General features: G+C 49.3%; 7 protein-coding genes across 7 annotated transcripts; 2 read left to right on the top strand and 5 right to left on the bottom strand.

The window, feature by feature from the left end:
- Positions 1-5,388: 5,388 nt before the first annotated feature.
- On the bottom strand, positions 5,389-7,608 carry N7458_010125 (cation:proton antiporter; the record flags this gene model as incomplete). Its single annotated transcript, XM_056913507.1, has 3 exons — positions 5,389-6,042; positions 6,101-6,960; positions 7,362-7,608. 3 exons carry the CDS (start codon positions 7,606-7,608, stop codon positions 5,389-5,391), a joined length of 1,761 nt encoding a protein of 586 aa, XP_056762356.1.
- Positions 7,609-8,155: 547 nt separating this feature from the next.
- N7458_010124 (sugar porter family MFS transporter) lies at positions 8,156-9,950 on the bottom strand (the record flags this gene model as incomplete). The annotated part of the gene is made up of 4 exons (XM_056913506.1): positions 8,156-8,512; positions 8,563-8,871; positions 8,933-9,334; positions 9,411-9,950. The coding sequence occupies 4 exons, from the start codon at positions 9,948-9,950 to the stop codon at positions 8,156-8,158; spliced, it is 1,608 nt and encodes a 535-aa protein (XP_056762355.1).
- A 1,506-nt stretch (positions 9,951-11,456) lies between these two features.
- Positions 11,457-12,975, top strand: N7458_010123 (MmgE/PrpD family protein; the record flags this gene model as incomplete). Its single annotated transcript, XM_056913505.1, has 2 exons — positions 11,457-11,690; positions 11,770-12,975. 2 exons carry the CDS (start codon positions 11,457-11,459, stop codon positions 12,973-12,975), a joined length of 1,440 nt encoding a protein of 479 aa, XP_056762354.1.
- Positions 12,976-13,453: 478 nt separating this feature from the next.
- N7458_010122 (autophagy protein 5) lies at positions 13,454-14,531 on the top strand (the record flags this gene model as incomplete). The annotated part of the gene is made up of 3 exons (XM_056913504.1): positions 13,454-13,573; positions 13,635-14,067; positions 14,128-14,531. The coding sequence occupies 3 exons, from the start codon at positions 13,454-13,456 to the stop codon at positions 14,529-14,531; spliced, it is 957 nt and encodes a 318-aa protein (XP_056762353.1).
- A 374-nt stretch (positions 14,532-14,905) lies between these two features.
- Positions 14,906-18,770, bottom strand: N7458_010121 (NACHT and Ankyrin domain protein; the record flags this gene model as incomplete). Its single annotated transcript, XM_056913503.1, has 5 exons — positions 14,906-17,222; positions 17,301-17,843; positions 17,907-17,931; positions 18,251-18,315; positions 18,382-18,770. The coding sequence occupies 5 exons, from the start codon at positions 18,768-18,770 to the stop codon at positions 14,906-14,908; spliced, it is 3,339 nt and encodes a 1,112-aa protein (XP_056762352.1).
- Positions 18,771-19,897: 1,127 nt separating this feature from the next.
- On the bottom strand, positions 19,898-21,154 carry N7458_010120 (uncharacterized protein; the record flags this gene model as incomplete). Its single annotated transcript, XM_056913502.1, has 1 exon — positions 19,898-21,154. The coding sequence occupies one exon, from the start codon at positions 21,152-21,154 to the stop codon at positions 19,898-19,900; it is 1,257 nt and encodes a 418-aa protein (XP_056762351.1).
- Positions 21,155-22,245: 1,091 nt separating this feature from the next.
- N7458_010119 (uncharacterized protein) lies at positions 22,246-22,615 on the bottom strand (the record flags this gene model as incomplete). Its single annotated transcript, XM_056913501.1, has 2 exons — positions 22,246-22,412; positions 22,462-22,615. The coding sequence occupies 2 exons, from the start codon at positions 22,613-22,615 to the stop codon at positions 22,246-22,248; spliced, it is 321 nt and encodes a 106-aa protein (XP_056762350.1).
- Positions 22,616-22,836: the final 221 nt, after the last annotated feature.

The following is a 22,836-nucleotide window of genomic DNA, read 5'->3' as shown; positions in this document are numbered from 1 at the left end:
TGATAGCTTAAAGCAGCTCGGTCGCTTCTGATATTGGAGATGATGATACAATGGAATGTGATTTGGATTGATGGTGAAGAAGAAGCAGGGATTCAAGCTCTATATATGCAGGAGGCAGCTGCGAGGCTATGCCAAAGTAAAGGAATACTTTGACGTACACGCGAGCTTTGCGGCAAGCTTGTACTCCCGGCCCACATGGTCTGATAGGAGCTAAGTAAAGAACGGAATGGAGGGAAAATCTTCAGTTCGCATAAACTGCCCATGACGGCAGGGGCTCCACTACTCGTGGCTGTGACACCATTCCACCTGCAGAGTTGAAGGGGCCTGGCGAACGAGACAGTGTCCGCATGAACCATATCTGGTGGGCCTGGAATTCGGTGCAGTAGCCGACGCTAAACCATAATCAGCCATAGTGGGAAGAGCATAAAATGCAAAACAGGCGACAAAGCGGACGGGATTGGTTCCCTAAGGGGTGTCCATCGCATTGGGGGCCACGAAGGCGGAATCCAGATGCAGATGGTGGCCGTTGGGCTCATGAGTGGTGGAGATGGGATGAATGAGGTCCACTTTCACGATATAAGCACCAACGACAGCAATGATAGTCCAGGGCTCTACCATGCCTCGCTGCCAGGAACCACTCGGCACATGGCCAATAAGCCGATCTGGAATCTGGGCCGTGTGGAATGAGCCAAGGGAGACGCGGCTGCAGCTGTTTACGTGCAGCTACGCAGCTACGCAGGTTGGACGTTGGATCTTCAGAGAGAGATCGAACAAGGGTCATGGAAGGGAAGGAGCGTCATGGCGCATGGGAAGGTCTAGAACTAACAGCGCCCTGGGCTTGCGAGTGCTAAGGTAGGACGAGTTGGGTTAGTCTAGGGTCTGGCATCGAAAATCGGTTCAATCAGAGGCGTTCATGCTCAGGCGGTAAATGCGATTGCGCGGAATTCTCGCGTGGTTGCTCTGGCGAGAGACTCGAGAGCGAAGCTTCAAGGGTGAAACAATGTCGTGGGCCCAACGTGGTCGATCACATGGCGGATCACGCACTGGCCAGTCTGGCCAAGGGGGACTCTTTCTACTTTCGCGGGCTCCACTGCCAAAGTGCGAACCTCCTCGCTTCTGCCTCCACGCGAGAGAAACCATCACAGCTTTCGATGCTTTCGATGGTAATGCGGTATTTCCCCGGCCACGCGTGGAAATATGTTTCTCATTTTCCTTTTTCGAACTATCTAGGTGCTGATCTCGCATGACAAAGATATGGGCAGGGTCAATTTGGCTATTCTTTTGCCTAATATGCGGCGTCCGACAGTTGAGCTCATTCCAGCAATGCCTAGCCTCTAAGCCTTACGATTCAGCCATTCGACATAGCCATAATGCCGCTCTGTGGAATGCCGGTGACCTTGCCCTGATTCGGAGGTCGTCGGAGATGTTGAACTCATGAGCCACTCTGAAACGAGGTGTTCGTGTGTCCTACGAAAGGGATGGCACGTGGACTGCCTTTTCTGCTACACTACTGTATTATTTTCTGCGGTGCTAGCCTTGTATGACGAGTCCACTCGTGCAGAGAGCTCCAACATCAAGGCTAACCGATTAGGTAGCCATCAGCAAGATGCATTCTGCGTTGAGTGGCGTCTAGATCCCTCGTACCGTGTTACTAACGTAACACAAGTCTCCAGAAAAGCACTTGAATTACGAGAGAAAAGAAAAGAGGAAGAAGCATGCAGCGGCAGTCTGTAAAGGCCGAAGATGAGCATCAAGTCCGTTTCCAGCGAGTGGCTTGCGGTCCGCTCCCTCCGTAAAAGGCGGGAGTTTCTTTTCTACCATCCCCCTCGGGGTCTCCAGTCCTCGTGCCCTGCCGAGTTATGCAGCACGATGCGGCAATATGCGGTTCGTCGAATGACTGACCCCAACCCTTCTGTGGACGGCCCTGGACGGCCCTGGATGGCCCTGGATGGCCCTAGGCGTACTCTAGGACTAGTCCACCCCCACCTTGAGTGCCTCACAGCCACAATTCCCATATGGAAAGCCGGCGTTTCAGATAATAAGGTTGCTTTTCCCACGCTTGTTCACCATTCCAGCCTCTCGAATTGCGCAATGTTTAATGACGTTGTGGGTCCACAATTTGCTGGGATATGCAAGGCACGCCTGGTCCGAGCGCCGGAATCCCAGCAACCTTATCTCCTTTTGGTGTTAACCGTCGATCCCCAGCGCAAAAGTTCTATTGCATTGATCGATCGCAGGATGAGCCTGCTGGCGCCCCATTTGGGAGTCGCGAGTCAGCTCTCTCAAACCGACCAGTCGGGACGCTCGGCTGTGTTTTGTTTATTGGAACCCTGAATTGGTCGGGTTGGGGTTGTTCTGTACGACTCGTGGCAAGTCTCCCAATCGCCAATGCCGCCCAACCGTTGACCTCTGCCCTATTCTTGGCTATTCAAACCGAATCATAGAATAAGCTAGCCGAAAAAAGTAATTATGCAAACTCGCCAACCAGACCCCTTAATTTGCTCCATATTATTCTACCTATCACACGCAAAAGTCCAAAGCCCGCAATCAAAAATTGCAATTAATTGAGCCTGCTAAGGGGCAGTTCACAATAGTTCCCCAGGCACCGCCAAAACCAGCAGCGATCGGCCGGCTGATCATCCCTTGAGGGGGTCAACGTTTGCCCAACTTGCAAATCACGCAGAACCCCTCAGTCTGAAACGCGAAACCATGCTCGAACTGTGCCACCGTGCCCAACGGCTTACGGCTAGGATGCCGAAATCACCAGTGGCACAGTGCATTACCGTTGCCGGCGCAACGATTCTGAAGCACACCATGCCACGCGATTCACCGTATTTTCGTTTACGGTGATTCGGGACTCGAACTACCTCGAGTGTGATGCGGACACCAGGGCAAGTGCCGGAGTCCGCGCTAAACAAATACGTACTATACGGCGAAACAAAGCGACCTAAGCGTTCCGAGGTCCCCGAAACAAGTGCTGAGGCAGTTTCAGCCCCAGATCATCCCCTACAACCCGACTCTCGGCCCTGACCCAGGCCCGTGCAAGGTTGTGCTTGAACATCCCAGCCGAACAATCGTCACAACTCCTTACCTCGATCTGTGACAAACAGGTACGAAAAAAATCCCCGCGATATACGAGATATCTCCTTCCAAATATGGAACACCGAGGATCGTAATATCCCACCAGTCCCCTTTTGCCCAGCCCACCAGCTCATCCCCAAGAAGCTTAGGCTCTCCTCTTTAGGTAACAATTCTCTGCTCCAACCCGAATCAAAAAGTACGCGAGCTGGGCGCCGTAAACGGTTGATCTTCGGGTTGTCTATTTCCTCGGGTCACTGATTCATCAATTGGTGCGTTACCGTTGGCTGGTCGTTTGGATGGTTGCTTTTTTTATCAGTGTTTCTCGAAGGTGCAGCCTTGTGATTTGCAGGTCGCGTAAACTACAGTAGTCTAGCGCCAAACCAAACTGTCGGGACGGGGATGGCGGGAATGCTCTCCCGAAAGTTGGGAACTTGAAACATTAGCCTGAACTTATTTGTGGTTTGAGGTTGGAGACTGGGAGTGATATATCATCTGTGACTTCATTGTTGATTATCTGGTTTGACTGTTCTGCTCTCCTCCTGCCTCTTTTAGATCGGCGTGTCTGGGCAGTGTCGGGAGGAGGAACACTGTCTGCGTGGTAGCCAAGTGAGGTCATTTTCCGCGCTAGTTTGAGAAATGAGTGTGTGCAAAAGCAAAACCATGTGCACCAGGCCCGAATTGGAAAAGAAATGGTTTGTCTCCGTGGTGCGGAAATTGACGGCGGATATTTCTATCCGCGGAATTCCCAGAACGCTAACGCCTCGATTGCTGGTGAACAATTCGGATGGAAGAAAAGGACAGTCGAGGTTCGGGCATCCACCGTCTGGGATATCGAGATCCATCCGGGGTGAGGATCAAAATTTACAGCGGTGTTTTCGCTAAGCAGTAAAATCGTTGCAGAGACGGGATTTTGCAAAATATATTTGCTTCGTCGGCTGTTCTTCCTTGCCTTCTACATTAGGCACCGCAAGTGAGGTATGAGCGAACGAAGGAACTAGAAGAAGGGAAAACAGGAAAATGAACAATGCTTACCTAGATTCTTTTAGTCAAGCAGTCGAATACGAAAAATCGAAACTTATCGTGAGAGCGATGCCGCTCTAACGACCAAGTTTTTCAAGTATAACGCTTGGCACTCCGCATTCAGACTTGGACTAGGTAAAATGGAGAATAATGATGATCCATGTCGATAGGGCATTCAGAGTAGGCAAGGAGTCGCCGACAAATCTCTCGCCAGGGTACTACATTATCATATTCTGGTAGAAAGGCCTTTGTGTTTACGAGCAGCCGCGACATCGAGTTAAGACCAATTGAACACCGGAATTTCCAGCAGAAACTTGATTGGACGCGGCCATCACACAGGTAAGTCACAGATTATACGATGTCTAAGATGGCACCTAACGGCTCATAGAAATAAGAGAAGCCATTGTGTTTACAATTATCATTCTTGTATACACTTTAGCCCACGAGTTGCGAGCTATGGATAGACCTAGATGGGTAAGCGTCCCTATCTTGAGGACTTTGTCGGTGTCAGGCAGATAAAATCTGTGAACTCGTAGAGACTAAGGAACAAACTACCTGTCATTGAAGTTTAGACAAGTAGCTACTAGGTGCTGAGTAGGTAGTTATCTCAGGCAGGGCTGATCAATGATATATATCGCAGAAGACCGATCCTGTGGCACAATGGAAGGTCATTAAATTCTTAGGTGTTGCTACCAGAAAAGCTCTCGTCTCCAAGATACTCTGTCGAAATATTTCCAACTTTCTCTCATTTGTGTTATAAGTGCCTCAATTTCGCGGGGGTGGATCAAAGGGATCATCGACTGTCACCTTTATTCGCCGATCCAAGCACTTTCCCTCAGAATGTCTTGATCATCACTGCCGCCCAGTGCGCTTTTGCTATTGAGCCAGAAAAGCTAGCAGAGAATATCCGCAATGTTGATAGCAAATACGTGGTCTGCGAGAGAATGGTTGGTTGCGCTCATGGATGGGATAAGGAAGCCGTTCGAGGCACACTGCAGGGTGAGGCAAAAGACAAGGCATATAATATGGCAGCAACTATGTTACGGAACACAGAGGGAGGATCGGAAAGGCCTCAAACGACTGTGGTGTGAAATTTGATACCCAAGCATCTATAATTTTCCCCACTGCACAGATGGATTGATATGGCTAATCTTAAATTGGAACATACACCATTTTGATCACTGACTCTTATTCTAACAATTATTTTTGCATCATTGCGAAGTGACAGCATGTTGATACTGCTATGTACTCCAGCCACATTTTGAAAGTCGTGAGACGGTAGCAAATCTAGGACAAGCCCCATATACCCAGAGGATCTGGCTGGCCAGATTGACTTCTCTGGGCCTGCAAAGTTCTCACTCGCTTCACAAGAGTTCCAACACAGATCGGACCAATGATAGTGCACAGCGTAATTGCCCACACTACGACCAGGTAGATTTCTGAAATGCCGTTAATGGTGCCTTTGTCAGGTTGTGCGAATAATCCACCCGTTTCTGCCACAGACGCAATGAGATATCCTATTTCGCCTCGTGCAATCATCGCCAATCCGACAATAGAGGCTGGGTATAGAGAGCGTGGCTGTTTCCCTGCTGTGGGATTTTGGGATAGAGTTGGAGAGCGAACTTCGGCTCCTGACTGCTGTTGAGATGTCGGTGTATTTGTAGAAACGCGTGATTGGTGAGCTGTTTTCTTTCCTTTCTTGTTTCGCTCAGGCACTTGTCTATGGGCCTCCTGCTTGCGACTTGATGTGCACCAAGTAATCGGGATTGCTACCACTCTTTTGAGTTTCGCTAGGCCAGATACCGGGCTGATCGTAATCGGTAGCAGCCAGATACCAGTGACAATTTTTGCAAGTGCCATTAATAAGGTGTACACAATACCTCGCCAGACAATTTGCCCTTGGAACATCTGTGTTATCGGAATCGCAAACCCGATCGACGCCTATCTCAGTCAGTGGGTTGTCCAGTGAAAGTAGATTTTCGGTAAAGAAAAAGCTCACGAAGAAGAATGGGCATAAGATGAATTGAAGTGGCTGCTTGCAATATGCAGTAAAAGTCTGCTGGCCTGAAGCCATGCGAGGTTTATCTTCGCTAACAAAGCTTGTAGATGAGTCTGAACCCAAAGCGCCGTTCCCTTGTGGAGTCGTTCGAGACGGGATGTTGCTGCTTGGGCCTCGTGGGCTCATCTCAATGGGTGACTGTGAGGCACCACTGGCCTCACAAATTGGGTTAGCCCCCTGATATGAGCTCTGCTCGGTTGAAATATGGAGATCATCAAACCAGGAGATACAGGCACCTGCGAGATATGCTGCAAAGAGTCCCGAGGTACCCGCATATGATGCTCCAGTCACGAAGCCGATCAAAGTCGCCATATGTAGAGCGAATGCTACCTGGGTCTTCTTGCCTTTGCGCAGTAGGCTGCTGTTCATCCCCCGCAACTTTCGCACGGCTGGCTTAACAGCAAGGCCGCAGACGAGAACAATCCCAATAGCAAAGCCAACAGCTACGCAAATAGGACGGACGACGGTCACCGCGCTGAATGACCCAGTAGTGGAACTGCCCAGGTTCGATATGATTTGGACCATGACAAGGCCTGCAACATCATCCATCATTGCAGCACCACTGAGCACAGTTCCTAGTCTCGATTTGTCCAAACCGGTTGTGGAGAGGATTGTAAAGGTGGTGCCAATGCTTGTTGAACATAGCGCTGCTCCGGCACCAAATGCTTGAAGGGATGTTGAATCCACGAGGCGCATCAGTACAAATGACAGGGCCACTGGAGTCGCAACACCCGTGAATGCGGCAACTGCCGACAGGAGAAGATTCGCCTTCAATTGCTTGAACGATGTTGAAAGTCCGCCTACATCAATGTTAGCTTGGAATAAACCAAAAATGATACTTTGGAAATTCAAAAAGCAAAATAAAACATACAACAGCCAGGATTCGCATGTGGTCACCCACCATACTACTAACTGGCCGGCGTGTGGCTTAAGTACGGCTGAGCGGACGGGAAGCCCTGTTCTCCACACCCTATGGTCGTATGTGACAGAAAGATCCTCTCTTGTGCTCAAATGGGAGACAAGTCTGATCGATAGAACGGGATAGAGGGATATGGAAAGATGATGGCTGACAGGACGGGAATGAGCTTTACCATCGTGGCCAATCCCTGAGACAATAACAGCATGAAGCACACCATTGTAATAGGGATTGAAATCACGACCAAGGCGGAGAAAAATCGAACAAAAGAAGAAAGCCATTTACCTTCATATACGAGAAGGAAAAGGCCAAGATAGCCCAATTGTTGCATCATCTCTTGTGCGTCGAGGGTCAGCCACTGTGCACCCGGCATACCCCAAGCTACTCCGATGAAGATCTGCCCAATCAAGCCACAATATACCAATCTATCCAGGAGAGAGTTGGCTAAATTGAGAACCAACAGAAACCCTGATAGGATCAGGATTGTCCGGATGCCCGGCTCCTCGTACGATAGCGCTGATTGGGATGTCATGGCGAATAGTGATTGTCTAGTGAAACGACTTTAGGTTGATGTCCACGCACATCCACTGAAGACGATGAAATCTCAGCATGCGAGAATTCTTCGATAGGATGCCGGGTTGATAGAGTGATATTGACAAACAGAGTACGTTGCTGTGGCGTGGACTTTCGTAGTCGCATTGGTTGGTGATGTCTAATGCCTCAAATAAGGTCACATGAACTTGGTGCCTGAGGCATTCATAAAGATAAATCGGGTAAATCACTCTTGCCTGGTCAGATGGGAAGAAGAACTAGTAACGGAAGACCCGGTGAGCCGGAAAATCTCTTAGCTCTTTGATAGCCATATACGTAAGTATCTTCTTCGCGTCACTTTTGCATACGGGGCACTACATCTGAGCTTTTATATGAAAATAGTCAAGGCTTCAAAATGCAATTCATTCAGCGCTGATGTCGATTTCCAGTCGATCATAATATGAGAAAACCCCCCAAAGTCCGTCCATGTACCAAAATCTAAATCTATACAAAAGTCTATATTTCTTTCAAAGCCGTGTCATCTTGCTTCAAGGCTCGTCCGATGAATCTTGATTCTCTTGGTGAAGAGCACCATCTTTGACATCGAATCGGAACTGCTCGTCTTCTGCAGCCAGCTCGGCCTTCAGCTTCTTGTTCGCGTTCCAGATAGGCTTGATCTTGAACAGGCGCTCGACCTTCTCCAGAGGGATACCACTGGTCTCAGGGATGAGGAAGAAGGCAAAGAAGAATGCGAGGAAGGACAGGGAGGCGAAGAAGAAGTAGACACCGTATCCCATGGTCGCGAACATCTGTTCGGTGAAGCGCGAGACGAGGAAGTTGAAGAGCCAGTTGCTGGCAGTCGTGCAGGCCTGAGCCAGTGATCGGAAGTTGGGGTCGAAGAATTCCTTTTCGCAATTGTTAGTCCAGATCAAATGTCGACAGTGACAAATCTTACAGAGTTGATGACCCAAGGGGTACCGTTCCATGTAGGAGTATAGACCGCGGTCCACAGGTAGAAGAAGACGATAGCGGCGATACCACCACCGTTCAAGGTGCTAGTAGGGTGATCGGCTGGCTCGACGATATAGATGTAGGCACCAATAACCCACATACAGACAGATCCAGTAACGGCACCAATAAGAAGAAGCTTACGTCTTCCCAGTTGATCAACCAGGAAGAGTAGCCAGACGAAGGTCATGGCCGCCTTGACAACTCCGAAAATACCCGTCATAATGCTAACGGTGTCACTGGCAACACCAATGCTCTATAGAACCGTTAGAAAATACCCTTATTATATCACTTCAACTTGAAGAACGAATACTCACCGAGAAAATTGTAGGCGAATAATAGTTGATAGCGTTAATTCCCGAGCCATTTTGCCAGAAGAAGAGCATACATCCCAGGAACAAGCGCCACATCATGTTGGGACGCTTGCTAAGGGCCTGGAAAGGCTTCCAGAAGCCGAGGCCGACGATAGCCTTTTGCTCCTCGTGTGCTTGGTCAATGGCGGCAATCTCTTCAGTGATATAGAGATCAGACGCAGTAAGCTGGCGGATCCAGCAGAGATTTTCCACTGCTTGCTTGCGGCGGTCGTGGAGGAAGAGCCAACGGGGGGATTCCCGAATCCACAGCGAACCGATGAACAGCATGCCAGCAGGAATGAGCTGAATGGCAAATGGAATGATCCACTGCTGATGGCTTGGGGCCAAATGTTGCTCAACACCATACTAGGCAAAGAAAAACCATTTGTTAGATTGGGGCAAAATTTTCGATCAAGGGGGCAGATCCGGGATCATGACTCACGTTAATCCAGAAGCCAACCAAACCACCAATCTGCCATCCCAGTTCATAGAGACCAACGAGACGGCCTCGAATAGCCGGGGGAGCCAGCTCAGACAGATAGATGGGAATGATGTTGGACGCAATACCCGTACCCAGACCAGACAAGACACGGCCAGCATACAGGATACCGAGACCACGAGCAGAGTTGGCACCGCACTGAAGGCCAGCACCCAAAGAGAACAATGCGGAAGAAATGGCCAGACACCACTTGCGTCCGATCCAGTGGCTAAGTCCGTATGTGAAGAGAGCACCGAAGAAAGCCCCGGCGATGAAGAGGGAGACAATGTTTTCACTGATCAGGTCCCTGCCTGCCTTGGACATATTTTCCATACCAAATTCATCCTTGAAGGATGTAAGTGTGACAGTGGTACCGATGAAAGCACTCGTATAACCGATCATATTGGAACCACATGATGCAATGAGAGCGAGCACGTAGACTCGCCAATTGTAGACCGAGGGAGGAGTTGGCCGGTCCTCAACGAGGTGTAGAATGCCACCCATGGCTGCTAAGTCGAACAGCTAGAGGGGTTGGGAGGAGGGCAATTGGGTCGAGGAAGAAATTTTTTTTTGATAGGATGGAAAGGGTATAGATGGAGGAAAAATGAAGGACGGAAGGGAGCCCTCTAAGTAATGCTTCAGTCGCCAGTGGAGAGTGTGGGTGTGGGTGTGGAATATTCTTCTCAACGAGCCATCTCCACAAGTTACGTAGCGTAGAACCCCATCGCTCTGGGGCAGTATGGGGTTTGAACGTGAAGCTGTGAAGCGCATGGAGATTCCCTGCAAAATCCCACGGGGTGCACGCTGTTGCTCGGGGTAGCGTTTTCCCCGGTTGAAACATTCAGCCGGGGCCAGCAAATGACCTCTGGTATATATCTAACTCGGAATCCTACTTCCTGGTCTGGGTATTATTCATGGTGGATCCTCCTTGATGCTCAAGCTTTGGTGAGAACCTTGCCTCTTTCACCGGGCAAGTTTGGCGAGAGGCAAGATCCCAGCTATAATGTCCTTGCATTATTTCTCCATTGAGTATGCTAAAATCGCTTTTCCCAAGCGGGATGCTAGGCGACTGCTCGAGTCGCCACAATGTGCGTAATCATGCACCAGGAACATCCGCTCTCCCCTCGGATCCCACCGGAACTTGGGTGTGGGGAGAAGGAAGGAGAGAGCGTAAAATCCATGCAAATAACCAGTATCCTATTCGTAGATTGAAGTGGTTGAGGAAGGAGAACTCCTGGTGTGCCACGGGGAGAACCCTTAACCCTGGTGGAGTAGACGGAAGAATGCCGAGGAGGCGAAAAAGAAAGAATCAGAGAAGTACGGTCACGTGAGCGGGCCGAAGACGACATGCTGTGGCCGGGAGTTCAACTCGGCCATTGACATGGCTGGTTTACCAAAAGATATTGATGATCGTTGGGATTGAGTTTTCTGTCCAGATGTCATTCACTGCCTATAAGGTTATTCATGTCCCCATCATGCAAGCCAACAGGGGTTCAAGGCTAAATGGCTTCGAGAGCTGGCAAAACATCAAGCCGCGATGCAGCCCGAATTATCTTCCCCGAAGTTCTGCATGTTGAACGGCCAAGACGGCCCGGACAGTGCCCAGCTCATAGACGGCGGGTTCCTACCACTACGGGAAGAGACCAAGTGGAGCATCAATTGCCGACGGTCTGTTATTGTCACCGGTGAAGAAGTCTGTATTAAACATGGCGTTTTCTGTCTGCAGGACGGAGGACTCCTTCTGGCACAGGAACCACCTCTGGAAAAAGACTGGTCTTGTGCAAAGTGACGGGGAGAAATGTGTAGGTGATCGGTCACTTTGGACAAGCTTAATTCTCGGGCCGCTTGCGGCGTGCCTCATCGCGGTCACGGCCCGATGATGGTTAAAAGCCAGCGAGATTGGCAGTCGAATGGCGATGAGAAGCTGTTGTCCTTCCATCAGGAAATTTATTGGTTGAAAAGTCATCAATTAAAGCTGTATCTCATTATTTGCCTGGCATTCAATTCGCTATGCCTCACCAGCCGAGTGCCACTCCCGGTGTAACAAAACGCCTCTGCTCGTGGATCCACGCTCTATCCCTCGACGATGTCCCCGAAGATGTGAAAACCCGGGCCAAGTACCTGATACTGGACGGTCTATGCTGTGCGCTAGTCGGGGCTCACCTTCCTTGGGTCGAGAAAGCTGCCAATGCAGTCTTTGCGATGGAATCTGAAGGGGAGTGTGCTGTGTGGGGTTATAACAAGGTGCCTGCACCGTCTACGTTTTTATACACATCCATAGATATCCGACGAGTGGAGAGGACTGACATGGACTTGCGAATAGAAACTCGGCCCACTAGCCGCTACGCTCCTGAATAGTACCGAGATCCAGTCCTTTGAGCTTGACGATTGGCATATGCTAGCTCCAGTCCATTCTAACTCTATCCTACTGCCGCCGCTTCTTGCGGCCGCTGGTCAGAAGAAGGCCAGCACCCAGGCCAAATTTGACGGCAAATCGCTTCTCCTGTCCACGATAGTGGGCTATGAGACGGGTCCACGTGTTGGACTGTGCCTTTATGGTGGACATATGCTGACACGAGGGTGGCACTCTGGTACTACATTCGGCCACGCCGCCGCGGCTGCCGCAGTGTGCAAGCTGCTGGACCTTCCCGAGGCTGCAATCGAGGATGCGCTTGGCATGGCGTGTACTCAAGCATGTGGATTAATGTCGGCTCAATTTGGAAGTGATGTGAAACGCATGCAGCACGGATTCGCGGCGCGAAATGGCCTTTTCGCAGCTTTGATGGCAGAAAGCGGCTACATCGGGATTAAGAATGTCTTCGAGGAACCTTATGGTGGTTTCTTGTCCACATTTGGGCAGAATTCCGGTAAGGAGCCGCCATACCTGGTGGATGAACTTACCAGGGGTTTGGGAGAGGTCTGGCAGTCTGATAATATCCGGGTCAAATCGCATGCGTCCATGGCGGGAACACACTGCACCATTGACACGGTCGCGCAACTGCAAAATGAATACCCCGACAAACTATCCAGCTTGGAGAACATCAGCAACATCAAGATCGAGATGTCCGAAGCTGCTTTCAAGCATGGAGGATGGAAGGCACAGCGGCCGCTCTCAGCGCTGGGGGCACAAATGTCCTGCGCTTATGTGGCTGCCGTCCAGCTCATCGACCGTCAGGTTTCACCACAGGAGTTCCACCACGACTTGCTTGATAGGGATGATTTATGGGATATGATTGACAGAACCGAGTGTTTCCACACACCAGAACTAGGCGAGAAATACGAACAACGCGTCACGATCGCATTCAAGGACGGAAGTACGGTCGCAAAGACATTGGACGCGCCGCAAGATGTTGCCCCGGGGCTGTCGAATGAAGAAATTCTGGAGAAGTACAGGCGATTCACGGAAGGCATTGTGGACGCTCAGAGACGAGACGAGATCGAGAGGCTGGTGTTGGACATCGAAAATATCGAGGACATTACGGTCCTAGAGGAGCTACTCGCTGGACCCACTAAGAACCCGATAGATTAGAATATAGAAAATGGATAAGTGATTGAATCGAACAAACCTGGAAGATTGAGTTCATAGCATGTTGCTGGCCGTTTGTTGATTGGGAAGCGGAGCAATGACGCGGTAGTTGAATGATTTTAGTTGATAGCCTCAGGCACCATCACGTGGCTATGATCGTGGGGGGAATGCCTCGTAAACCATCAACACACTCGCGCTTCTCCCATGTCGCCGGCCGCAAATTAGGAACTAAACACGATACAAGGAAGACTGCGTATGTGAGATCCGCAAGTACTGGGACGTGGTCTCCTCTGAAGTGGGGACAGTCGCGGTCTCGGAGAGCCTCATCTGCCTACCTATGACATGCCCCTCTCGACTTGTTCATCAGTAGATCATCTCAAACCTGGTAAAACCTTATGACTACCTACCAGACTAAGCCTATGAGCTGAAGGGGCTGCTAATGAATGTATAGAGCAAATAAAATCTCATAGTCTGTTACGAGATGGATAACTCGGCATCCCCTGCAGCCATCCAAAAAAGTATCTGGGATGGGCGCATTCCCCTCGAGATTGTCCTTGCTCCCGCTGAGAGCCGGAGTTATGACAAAACGGATGCATATCTTGTAATGACCGCACATGCTATTATTGCCTTGCTTGTGAACCTGATTAACATTCATCAACCAGGTCTCATACCCACGCGTCTCATATCTTCCCTCGTTGCTACCAAAGCTTCGAGCCTTTTTCTCGCCATATCTGATCGAGCCTGGATCTCGACACCATTATGGATGGTTCGCTTTTGAAGGAGTACCCCTGAAATGGCACTACCCAGTCGGTCTCCTGTTCGACCTATACGCCGGAGCAGATCCTGCCACCAAATCCGGATTTGGAAGCGACGTCTCCCGGGAGACTGCGGCACCTTTCCCCTGGCGGTTGACTGTTCATTTCGGTGACTGGCCTGCCGAAGACCTCGTTCGACTTGATGAGAATGGCATGGTGATGAACGATGCGTTCATCAACAGCGTCAAGGAGGCGGATTTCCTTCGGAACGGAACCGCAAAAGGCATCATGACCCTTTCCAAAGAGGACTCATCTGGTCTTTGGAAGGCAGTGGAAAATGGTAAGCTCAGTATACCTCTGAATTATTCCGAGTATAAACTGACTAAGAATCGTCGCGCAGTGGACCTTCCCTCTTTCCAACGTATTTCCCATATTCTTCTTCCTCCCCCATCACAGCCATTCCGCAACGTCCCAATTCGCATCTTCTTACCGCTACCACCGGACGAAGAGTCCGGGTCACTTAAAGTAGTACAGTCACCTCTTTCCCCTTCAGTACCCAGCTCAGGTGTCCAGCCCAGCCAATCTATCAGCCCCCGATCGAGCCCAGGTATGCAGCCTCAGACCATAGGGGGTGTTCTACATACGCTGCTTCCAAATCTCTTCCCCAGTCGGCGGACTCCAGTTCTTGCAAAGCCAGTTCTACATGGTGCTGTACTTCCCATGTCAGCTCCCATTGAAGAGGTGGTGAGGAGCTCGGCGTATGGCGATGGCTGGGCTTATGTTGTTGTGAGGATGATGGGATAATGTCAAATTTCATGTCACGGCTGGGAGCCAGAGATGGGCTGGAGGAAAACGAATGAGTGTGTAGGTAACACTCCGTTACTAACGGCGGCGGCCTTGCGATATCTTAACCAGAAGACCACGCACTTGGTATTTATCAAAAATGGAAACCCATTGAAAATAATCATATGTCCAGGTTGTGACAATTTAGAGACTGAAGTATGCACACGGTGACGAACACGGCATGTTGTCATTTTGAATTCTAGGATGTCCACGTTACATATGGAAAATGATGAAGTAAAAGAGCAGCCCCGGAGGATATATCAAGAGTAAAAAAAGAGAAGGGAACAGAAAAGATAAGAAATAAATGACATAAACAATGCGCTGAGCGATGGGTATCAGCTTGAAGAAAGAATTGATGGAATATTCATAGACGTCGTCGATGCTCTCGATCCCCAGGTTGAACCATCTTCCCCAATCAAAGTCGAACCCCCGATCCCATCAGTGTCAGACCCGATTTCTAGCTCTTCAATGTCTGTAATGATGCTGTCAAGTTCTGTATTTGGCGAGTGATGCATTATCCCTGCTTCATAGGCTCGCAGGGTCTTCGTCTTACTCTGCTCAGTGGAGTCGGACAGAGTCTCATTATATGGGACAGGCTTGCGGTTACTTGAAAACTCAGAAGGGCCTTTGATTTTAGGATCTGCACCAGCATTAAGAAGGAGTGCCAAAATGCTGTGTCGGCCACACTCAACAGCCAAGTGCAAGGGTGTCCGACCATCGATCGTCTTGACGTCAAGCGCAGCACCGTTCTTGACGAGAAAAAGAACCAGTGGCTCTTGGGGTGTTTTCGCAGTGATAGCAAGATGTAGTGCCGTCTCAGACTTGTACGAAAGAAGCTGGGCATTGATGTTGGCTCCACGAGATAAAAGGAGAGAGATGTAATGTATGACCTTATCCAAAGGTAAGTCGATGACATCAAGATGATTAATAATAACATTATGAATTGGTGTTAGCCCACTGCAGGTCACTGCATTTGGGCTGAGGCTCAAGTCCAGAAGAATGGCTAGAATGTCGAGGTAGTTTTGGTTGAGTGGGGGAGTGATATGAAGAAGTGTTTCACCCTTCGCTGTATGGACTTGGGCGTTGGCACCTTCGTCTATAAGGTAGAGGAACATGGGTTTGTTACCCGAAAGAGCCGCACATTGCAGAGGTGTATAGCCTTGTGAGTTACAAGCCTCAATATTTGCACCATTATCAAGCAAATGTGCAATTATCGACATGGTCGAGCCTTTCCGGGCTTGTTCGTGAAGCAAAGAATCGCCATCGTTATTCCATGCATTGACATCCGCACCGCCAGTGATGAGAAGGTCGAAGGCAATCCAGTGGCCCTCACCCGCAGAGATATGAAGGGCAGTATTTCCACTGGAAGAACGAGTTTCCGGCTTTGCGCCACGCTCAAGTAGTAGCGAGACTGCCTCACAATTGTCAATCTTGCAGGCTAATTGAAGAGGGGTGAGACCCTGCCTGTTCAATATATTGAGATTTGCCCCTTTTTCAATTAAAAATAGAAGAATCCGAGGCCTTTTAAGCTCCACTGCAAGATGAAGAGCTGTATTACCCGTGACAGTGTTCTGAACATCCATGTCAAAGCGACTTTTGATCAGAAGCGGAACAGTTGCTTCATCAGACGCCGTCCCAACTGCCGATTGGAGTGCCGTAGAACCTTGCAAATTGGCGGTTCGTAAGTTGATTCGGCGGTTTAGTAAGGTTTTGATGAGTTTTCGATGTCCTTGTTCAGCGGCAATATGTAGAGCAGTACTGCCATCTTTGGAGGTTGCATTGAGATTGGCATTGTGCTCAATGAGTAAATCAACCATTTCCTCATGGCCGCGGTGGACTGCGCAATGCAATGCAGTTATGCCAAGCTCGTTCTCAGATTCGTTGATATTGGCGCCTTGCTCAATTAGACGATTTGCCTTGCCAAGGATTCCGAAATATGCCAGCACGTGTAATGCACTCCAGTCAAGAAAGTAACTGCCAAGCCCCAGACGCTTTGGTATATCGGCAGCTGTGGCATAGCTCGATTCGAGCGGGGGCCTTCGCCAGCACAATTTGTTCAGGAATGCACGGATGAGGACTTGTGTTGTCTGCTCATCACCGTTGACTTCACGTGCATGATCACCCCAATACGTAATAGCATAGTCTAACAAGCAATTCCTAGACTCGCGTGGACAGAGCCCTTTTGTCATATAACACTCATCAACAACTTCATCTGAAGTTATAACGGTGAGACAAGTCTCTGCAATATGCTTCTTGGCAGTGGGAAAGAACACCCTAGCAGCTGGGCCGCCGAGATACTCCTTGGCAGTTCGGTGAACTAGATGAACAGTACCTGATATAGCGTCAATGCTCAGAAGACCTGCAGTTTCATGTAACATCGACCGTTCTGAATGCAAAGGGTCTTTTGGAGGCGTGCTGACCAGCATCTCGAAGCTGGCAGCAAAGTTCAGTTCCGATACTGTCAGTGGCCTGCATGCGTAGAGCGTCCAGAACAAGCACCGACTTGCATAAAGATTTTGGCTCACAATCCGTGTCATTGATTCGCCATACGCATCATTGATGCTTTCTGGAAGATGGAAGAGTGCTCGTTGGAGTAGATTTCCGTCAGTACACCTTGACAGCAGATCCATATGTAGGCGAGCAAGGAGAAACCTGAAGATAGCATTAAAGGTCAGAAAAATGGCCTAACGCGGATGAGAAAACATGGCAGGAAGGAATAAGAATGCTTACAAGCCGTGGCACTTCTTAACAGCTTGCTGCACAACTGCGGTCCTGAGTTCGGACGGATATTCTTTCAGCAAGGATTTAAGCCCTTCGCTCTCATTGATACAGTTGCCGATGTACGCTTCCAGATCATCGCGGATAGCTAAGACAGAAAGGTGCTCGTCTTTTGAGTCATATTTTGCTTCCCGCATCATGACAAGTAATTGGGCGTGGTCGGGGAGTTTTTGAAGACGATTGAGAATGCGCTCTTTCTCAGATGGAGTTTCAACACCATCTATCACAAAGAAAACCCGAGAGAACCTATTGACCTCTGCACGAATGGCATCTTGGAATGCCTTTGCAGAGGCTCGGCCATTCTGAAATGACTCTGACTTGTAAAGGGAGACGGTTGCTTGAGACGGGGTTCGTTTCCTGTAGACAAGCTGAGCAAGGATTTTGTCAAGGAACCCAAGTGTACTGCCCTCCTCCATCTCATCTTGGCCAAAAATAAACACAATGGCCACCTCAGCAGATGTGAAAGTCTTTTGAAGATTCTCAACGATGGTAGATCTAGCAACAGAAGATATTAGAAGGCCCGCAGTGGTCAAGACGGGGGTGTATGGAGTTACTCACGCAAGAAAAGTTTTACCAGCACCCGCTATGCATCGATCAGGTCAGATTAAACCAGGGGATGGCCCGCTGGAGGAGGAGGGCTAACATACCCGGACCAACACAATAAAGTATCCGACAGCTACCAAACAACCACTTGTTGTATGTTTCGTCATCGAAGATCCATTCGCATGTACCTTTTTGTCGTCTACCACACAAGTCCGCCAGCCTCATGGAGCATTTCGTTGCTGATTGACTAGTGATATACTCGTAATCTTCACATCTTGGCGTGCTTGCATGTATGGAGTCTGGGCGGGCCGGTTGTCAGTCGGACCACGGTACCAAGTTAACCCTTGACTCGAACTCACCGGAATCCAGTTCTTGATACTGTCTAAATTTGACCCGGAGCTTTTCTTCAACGTGATTCTTTTCTCTATCAATTTTCAAAGACATTTTAACACCTGCATCAAAAGTTTTAGAAGCAACGAGGGAACCTTACGATGATCCAGGTTGCATGGCCAAGATCATCATGATCTTGAACTGCTCCAGCCTAGGTATGAAGGTATTCTCCAATAGGCGCTTTCTGAAAAGACGAGCACTCACCCCACCGGGCTGGAGATAAACATCCATTGCCTCGATGGTAGACTCCAAAGGATTGAGGGCCTCGTCCAGGTTGAGTAGGCGTGATGGATCCACGATCCATTTCTCCTCTGCCCATGTCAACTGATCCTGAAGTCGACATAGTAGATCCTGCAATTCGCAAAGAAGTAGCAAGGCCCGATTTGAGATATCCTGTGAATCCCTGCTTCCACCAAGACAACGAAGGACTACACGTATGGAATGAGAGACTGTAGTGAGACGTCCTCGAACCGCTCGGCTGGTGGCCATTTCGTGCAATATCCACTCGCCACCCAGGCGATACCTTCAGTGTCCTAGAGAAGAGGGGGCCTAAAAGCACGCATATTTAAGACCGGAAATATGGACGAGGAAAATAAGGTAGATTGATCCTGGGGAAGCACGTGATTATTTGTAGGAGAGAACCAGGAAACCTGGGGCGAACTGATAGGCACATGGTCCAGGAGATGCGAAGATGGATCCATGCAAATCCATCCTAGGCACACAGCTGACGTTGAAGAGGCAGTAAAAGTTTCCCCCTGCATAGAAAAGGACGATTCGTCCATACAAAGGACACTGCGTGTCCAAATTGACGTTTTCAGAACGCCGTTGGGACTGAGGGCGCTAGATGAAACATGAGCTAATACATATATCAACTCTATCTTCCGGGGACTGGGACCACGAACTCGCGTGCGCAGAGGCGATACGAACAAAATCCATGTGTGGTCAGCTCAGATAGAAAATATCAGGATTCAGGGCGACTATAGGTCATTCTTAAGAGAGCTTGCGCCGAGACTCTAGAGTCGTGCTAGAATCATCCACTCACAGTGAGTTTCCAGCCGCCAGGATGTGACGAGATTTCAATGTGCAGGGGGTGGGGGCCTTACACCGCCAGACACAATACTGAACCTTTTTTCTTGCCCGTATGATCAACAATTGGTGAGAAGGCGTCACGCTATTCCACATTGAACCGCAGAAAGTCACGTTTGCCTCCTGGACACAGATCAGCAGGCTCTCATCCACTACTCACTCGACTGTAGGATACTAAATAATTGCAATATTGCTATACAAAAATAATTTACATGAGAGACGATTGAAGAGTACCATGAGATGCAATTCAGTTTCAAAGCCAGTATGCCCGACGAAGATGGTGCGAACCATCGTTCCCTGCACCGAGTATACCATCCATCTACTATGAAAGGGGAATCGGATAGATATGACTGCAAGGAAATTCGTAAAAGGTTGACCTGTAAGCCAGGAACTCGTAGACAAACAAATAAAATTCAAAAAATGCGCCAAGTGAGAGCCAATCAAGCTTCTGATTATTCAACACGGGTATCTGTGAAGGGGAAAAGAGAAGTTCAGAAGAGAGATCGGTATTGGCGAAGTGTGTAAAATAATCAAATCATGTTGCTCCCATTTATATTGACTGTGTCCCCAGCTTGCAGAGCACGCTTGGTGGTCTTAGCCAGCATCACCTCTCGCATCCATTCGATGCGTTCATCGCGAGTTTTGACGGCGAAGTGGTGGGATTTCCCACTGTTCAAAAGCATTGTTTTGCGATCAATAAGACCACCGCCGTTGTTAGGCGCTGGAATTAACGAGAATGCAAAGGCCGAATCCCCTGTCGCATTATCTCGACGCTTCAAGACTGTTTTCTTGAAGGCAGCTGTCAACTTTGAGCTAGACGCGAGCGAGGAGCAAGCGACAGCATAGTCATCCACATCTATGTACTCCAACGCCTTGGAGTTACGATGGGCAGATTCCTCGTCATTGTGCATTGCTAGCTGAGTTCCCTTGAGCGTAAAATGATGGTCCTGCCACTCATGTCGCAAGAGCCGAGTAGTCTTCCGCTTTTTCATCCATCCACAATGTGTCACTGCATCGTGCTCACGTTGGCCCGAAGTAGCATGGCTCTTGTTTCGGCAACTAGGTGCTCGAGGCATCCTTTGGAGGTCTTCAGGAGTTTCAATAGGCCTCAATGCTCGGCTATCTTTGAGATGGTCTAATGATGCGACGTTGTGGGTTGAAGGACGCCGTTGGTGGTTCTCTGTCTTGGTAGATTCTGGTCGAATCAGGGGGTCCGCCATGATAAATCTCTCATTTCCGAACCGCATGTTCGGAGGAACAGACTGGGACTCCTCTCGCGCAACTGGACCAATGGGCAATGCGGTAACGGGGGCATCGGTATCTGAGAAAGGTGTTTCTTGTCTATAACATGGATCGAGACGATAGAAATCACCAGGGGACATGCCTGTTCCACGCAGCGGTATCTGCTCATTCCCGTGAATCGCAGTCATATTATTTGACATGAATTGACCTCGTCGAGATAGCACCGATGGCGTGACGGTTTTTTGGGCCGACAGGCCTCCAGAAAAAGCCGAGCTGTCAGAATTATGCATGCTGGGAATCCGGAGTCGTGGCAAATGTCGCAGATTTTCTGCAAGAGTAGGGGTGACTTTAGCGGAGTCAGGAGATCCAGACTCAGGAGACGATAGAAGCTCTCGTGGTGGACTGGCAGGTTCATTGACCGTCTGCAATCTGTCCAGGCTCTGGAAGTTCAAAAAGTTGCGCACATTTTCCTGCGGGTCTCTTGGTTGAACTGCCTTCAACTTCTCTTGTGACAACTGGAAAGCAGATGGACGATTGTATCCCATCACATCAGAAGATGCGGTCAGAGACGGGGTGATCTCCGATTTTGGCGATTTCAGAAGATTGGGTGCAGTTCTGGGATTCCCAGGATCTCCAGCCACAACTGCTCGGCCTCCCAACGATTCAATCGGCAGGTCTTGTGCCAAACGGGCCAATTTTGCCTGCTGCTTCTGCCACTTACGGCACTCAATCGTGAGGAGGGGGGTTGAAGACGCCTATTCTCTAGCTTTCCACGTGTTGTGGAGTCCGAGGTGGACTTTCTTCAACGTAGGATCGAGGCTGCATAAGACAAACGGACTACGACTGGGGACACCAGCGCTCTGAGCGACTTAAGTGACCTGCAGCCTTCCCGAAACCCTGTACGTCTGACTATCATTCCCTAGGAGGGGAAAGCTCTTCAGTAAGTTCAAACAAGGACCGGTTAGCGCGGCTTCAAGATACGGGACCCATGATCTTCAGGTCCCAAAAGTTACGTCGTGGCCGTGATTGCCCGATCGATGCGAATGTGACACGTTCAACAGACTATGCCCACATTACGCTAGTCGGGATGAGGAGAGACAATGCATCTTATCATTACTATGTTTGGTTAAGCCTCCCGTGTAATGCGTTCCCCGTGCGACTGGCCAATTTGATCGGCGTTTCAGAGCTATTGAATTCGACCCTTCGTCAGCGTAAATAGTGAGATTAAAGACCAAATTTGATGCCTTCTTCGTGATGGGAATAAAGGCCTTTATGATTCCATTTCTTCAGGATCGACAAATATATTGTTTTTAATGACAACTAGTCTATGGGGTCATCCATAGCTCATTACTTTATTTCAACTTTTTGGTAAGCATTACTTCGTTGCCCTCTTTTAGACAGAGTTTATTCCAAATTCCATAACTAAGACTCAAACGCGTTATTCATCGCGTACATTTGTTTCCCTCAGTAGCTAGTCCTCCCCTATCCTTTTCGTGTCGCAAGCAACCTTGCCAACCTAAGAATATTCCCATTGCTCCAGCCACATGAAAATTGAACTTAATCCAGGATATGAACACAAGCAAAGGGAGCGGAATCTTTCTCCCACAAATCAAACCCAAGCAACCTTTCCCATCCATCAACTAATGAATTCGAGATACTCGGGCGCATGAGCCCATCCAACAGTATCCAGAGCAACAGACGCTTCCCCAGAAGCACCAAGAATTATACTCGAAGCATTGCAAACCCTTTTTGCCTTTTTTACGTTCCGATCGGGAAATTCTCGCACATCTCCCTTGCGCACACCTATGCTTGTGGGGGAAGCAATCGGTGTCGACATCACAGCCAAACTCACACATTCCGCTATCATCGCATCGATAGCCATAGTCGCAGTCCGCGTTGGTATCACAGAACTCCTCGGTTGGGGGCATGTTCCCGAGAACAGATGGTCGTTGCGACGCTTCCAACGAGGAAGTGCCGTTACTGTTATCTGAGTCGCGTGCGATCATTGAATGGTTTCCTGGGTGAATGGCAATTCCCGATGGGCTTCTGTGATCGCTATTTATTGGCGCTGCCAGTACCTGAGTTGTTTGGAAGCAACTGAGGACTGAAAGGCCGAGGACTGGAGAAGAAATATCAGTAAAATGCACGCTCGAAGCATTTCATGCATACAACGAACCGAATACATGTCCCTTGGAGACACTTGGAAGCGTGACAATCATCTTGTACA

Source organism: Penicillium daleae (genome assembly GCF_028827525.1).
Source record: "Penicillium daleae strain IBT 16125 chromosome Unknown utg000008l_segment0_segment0, whole genome shotgun sequence".
NCBI lineage: Eukaryota > Fungi > Ascomycota > Eurotiomycetes > Eurotiales > Aspergillaceae > Penicillium > Penicillium daleae.
This window is presented reverse-complemented; position numbering and strand designations above follow the sequence as displayed.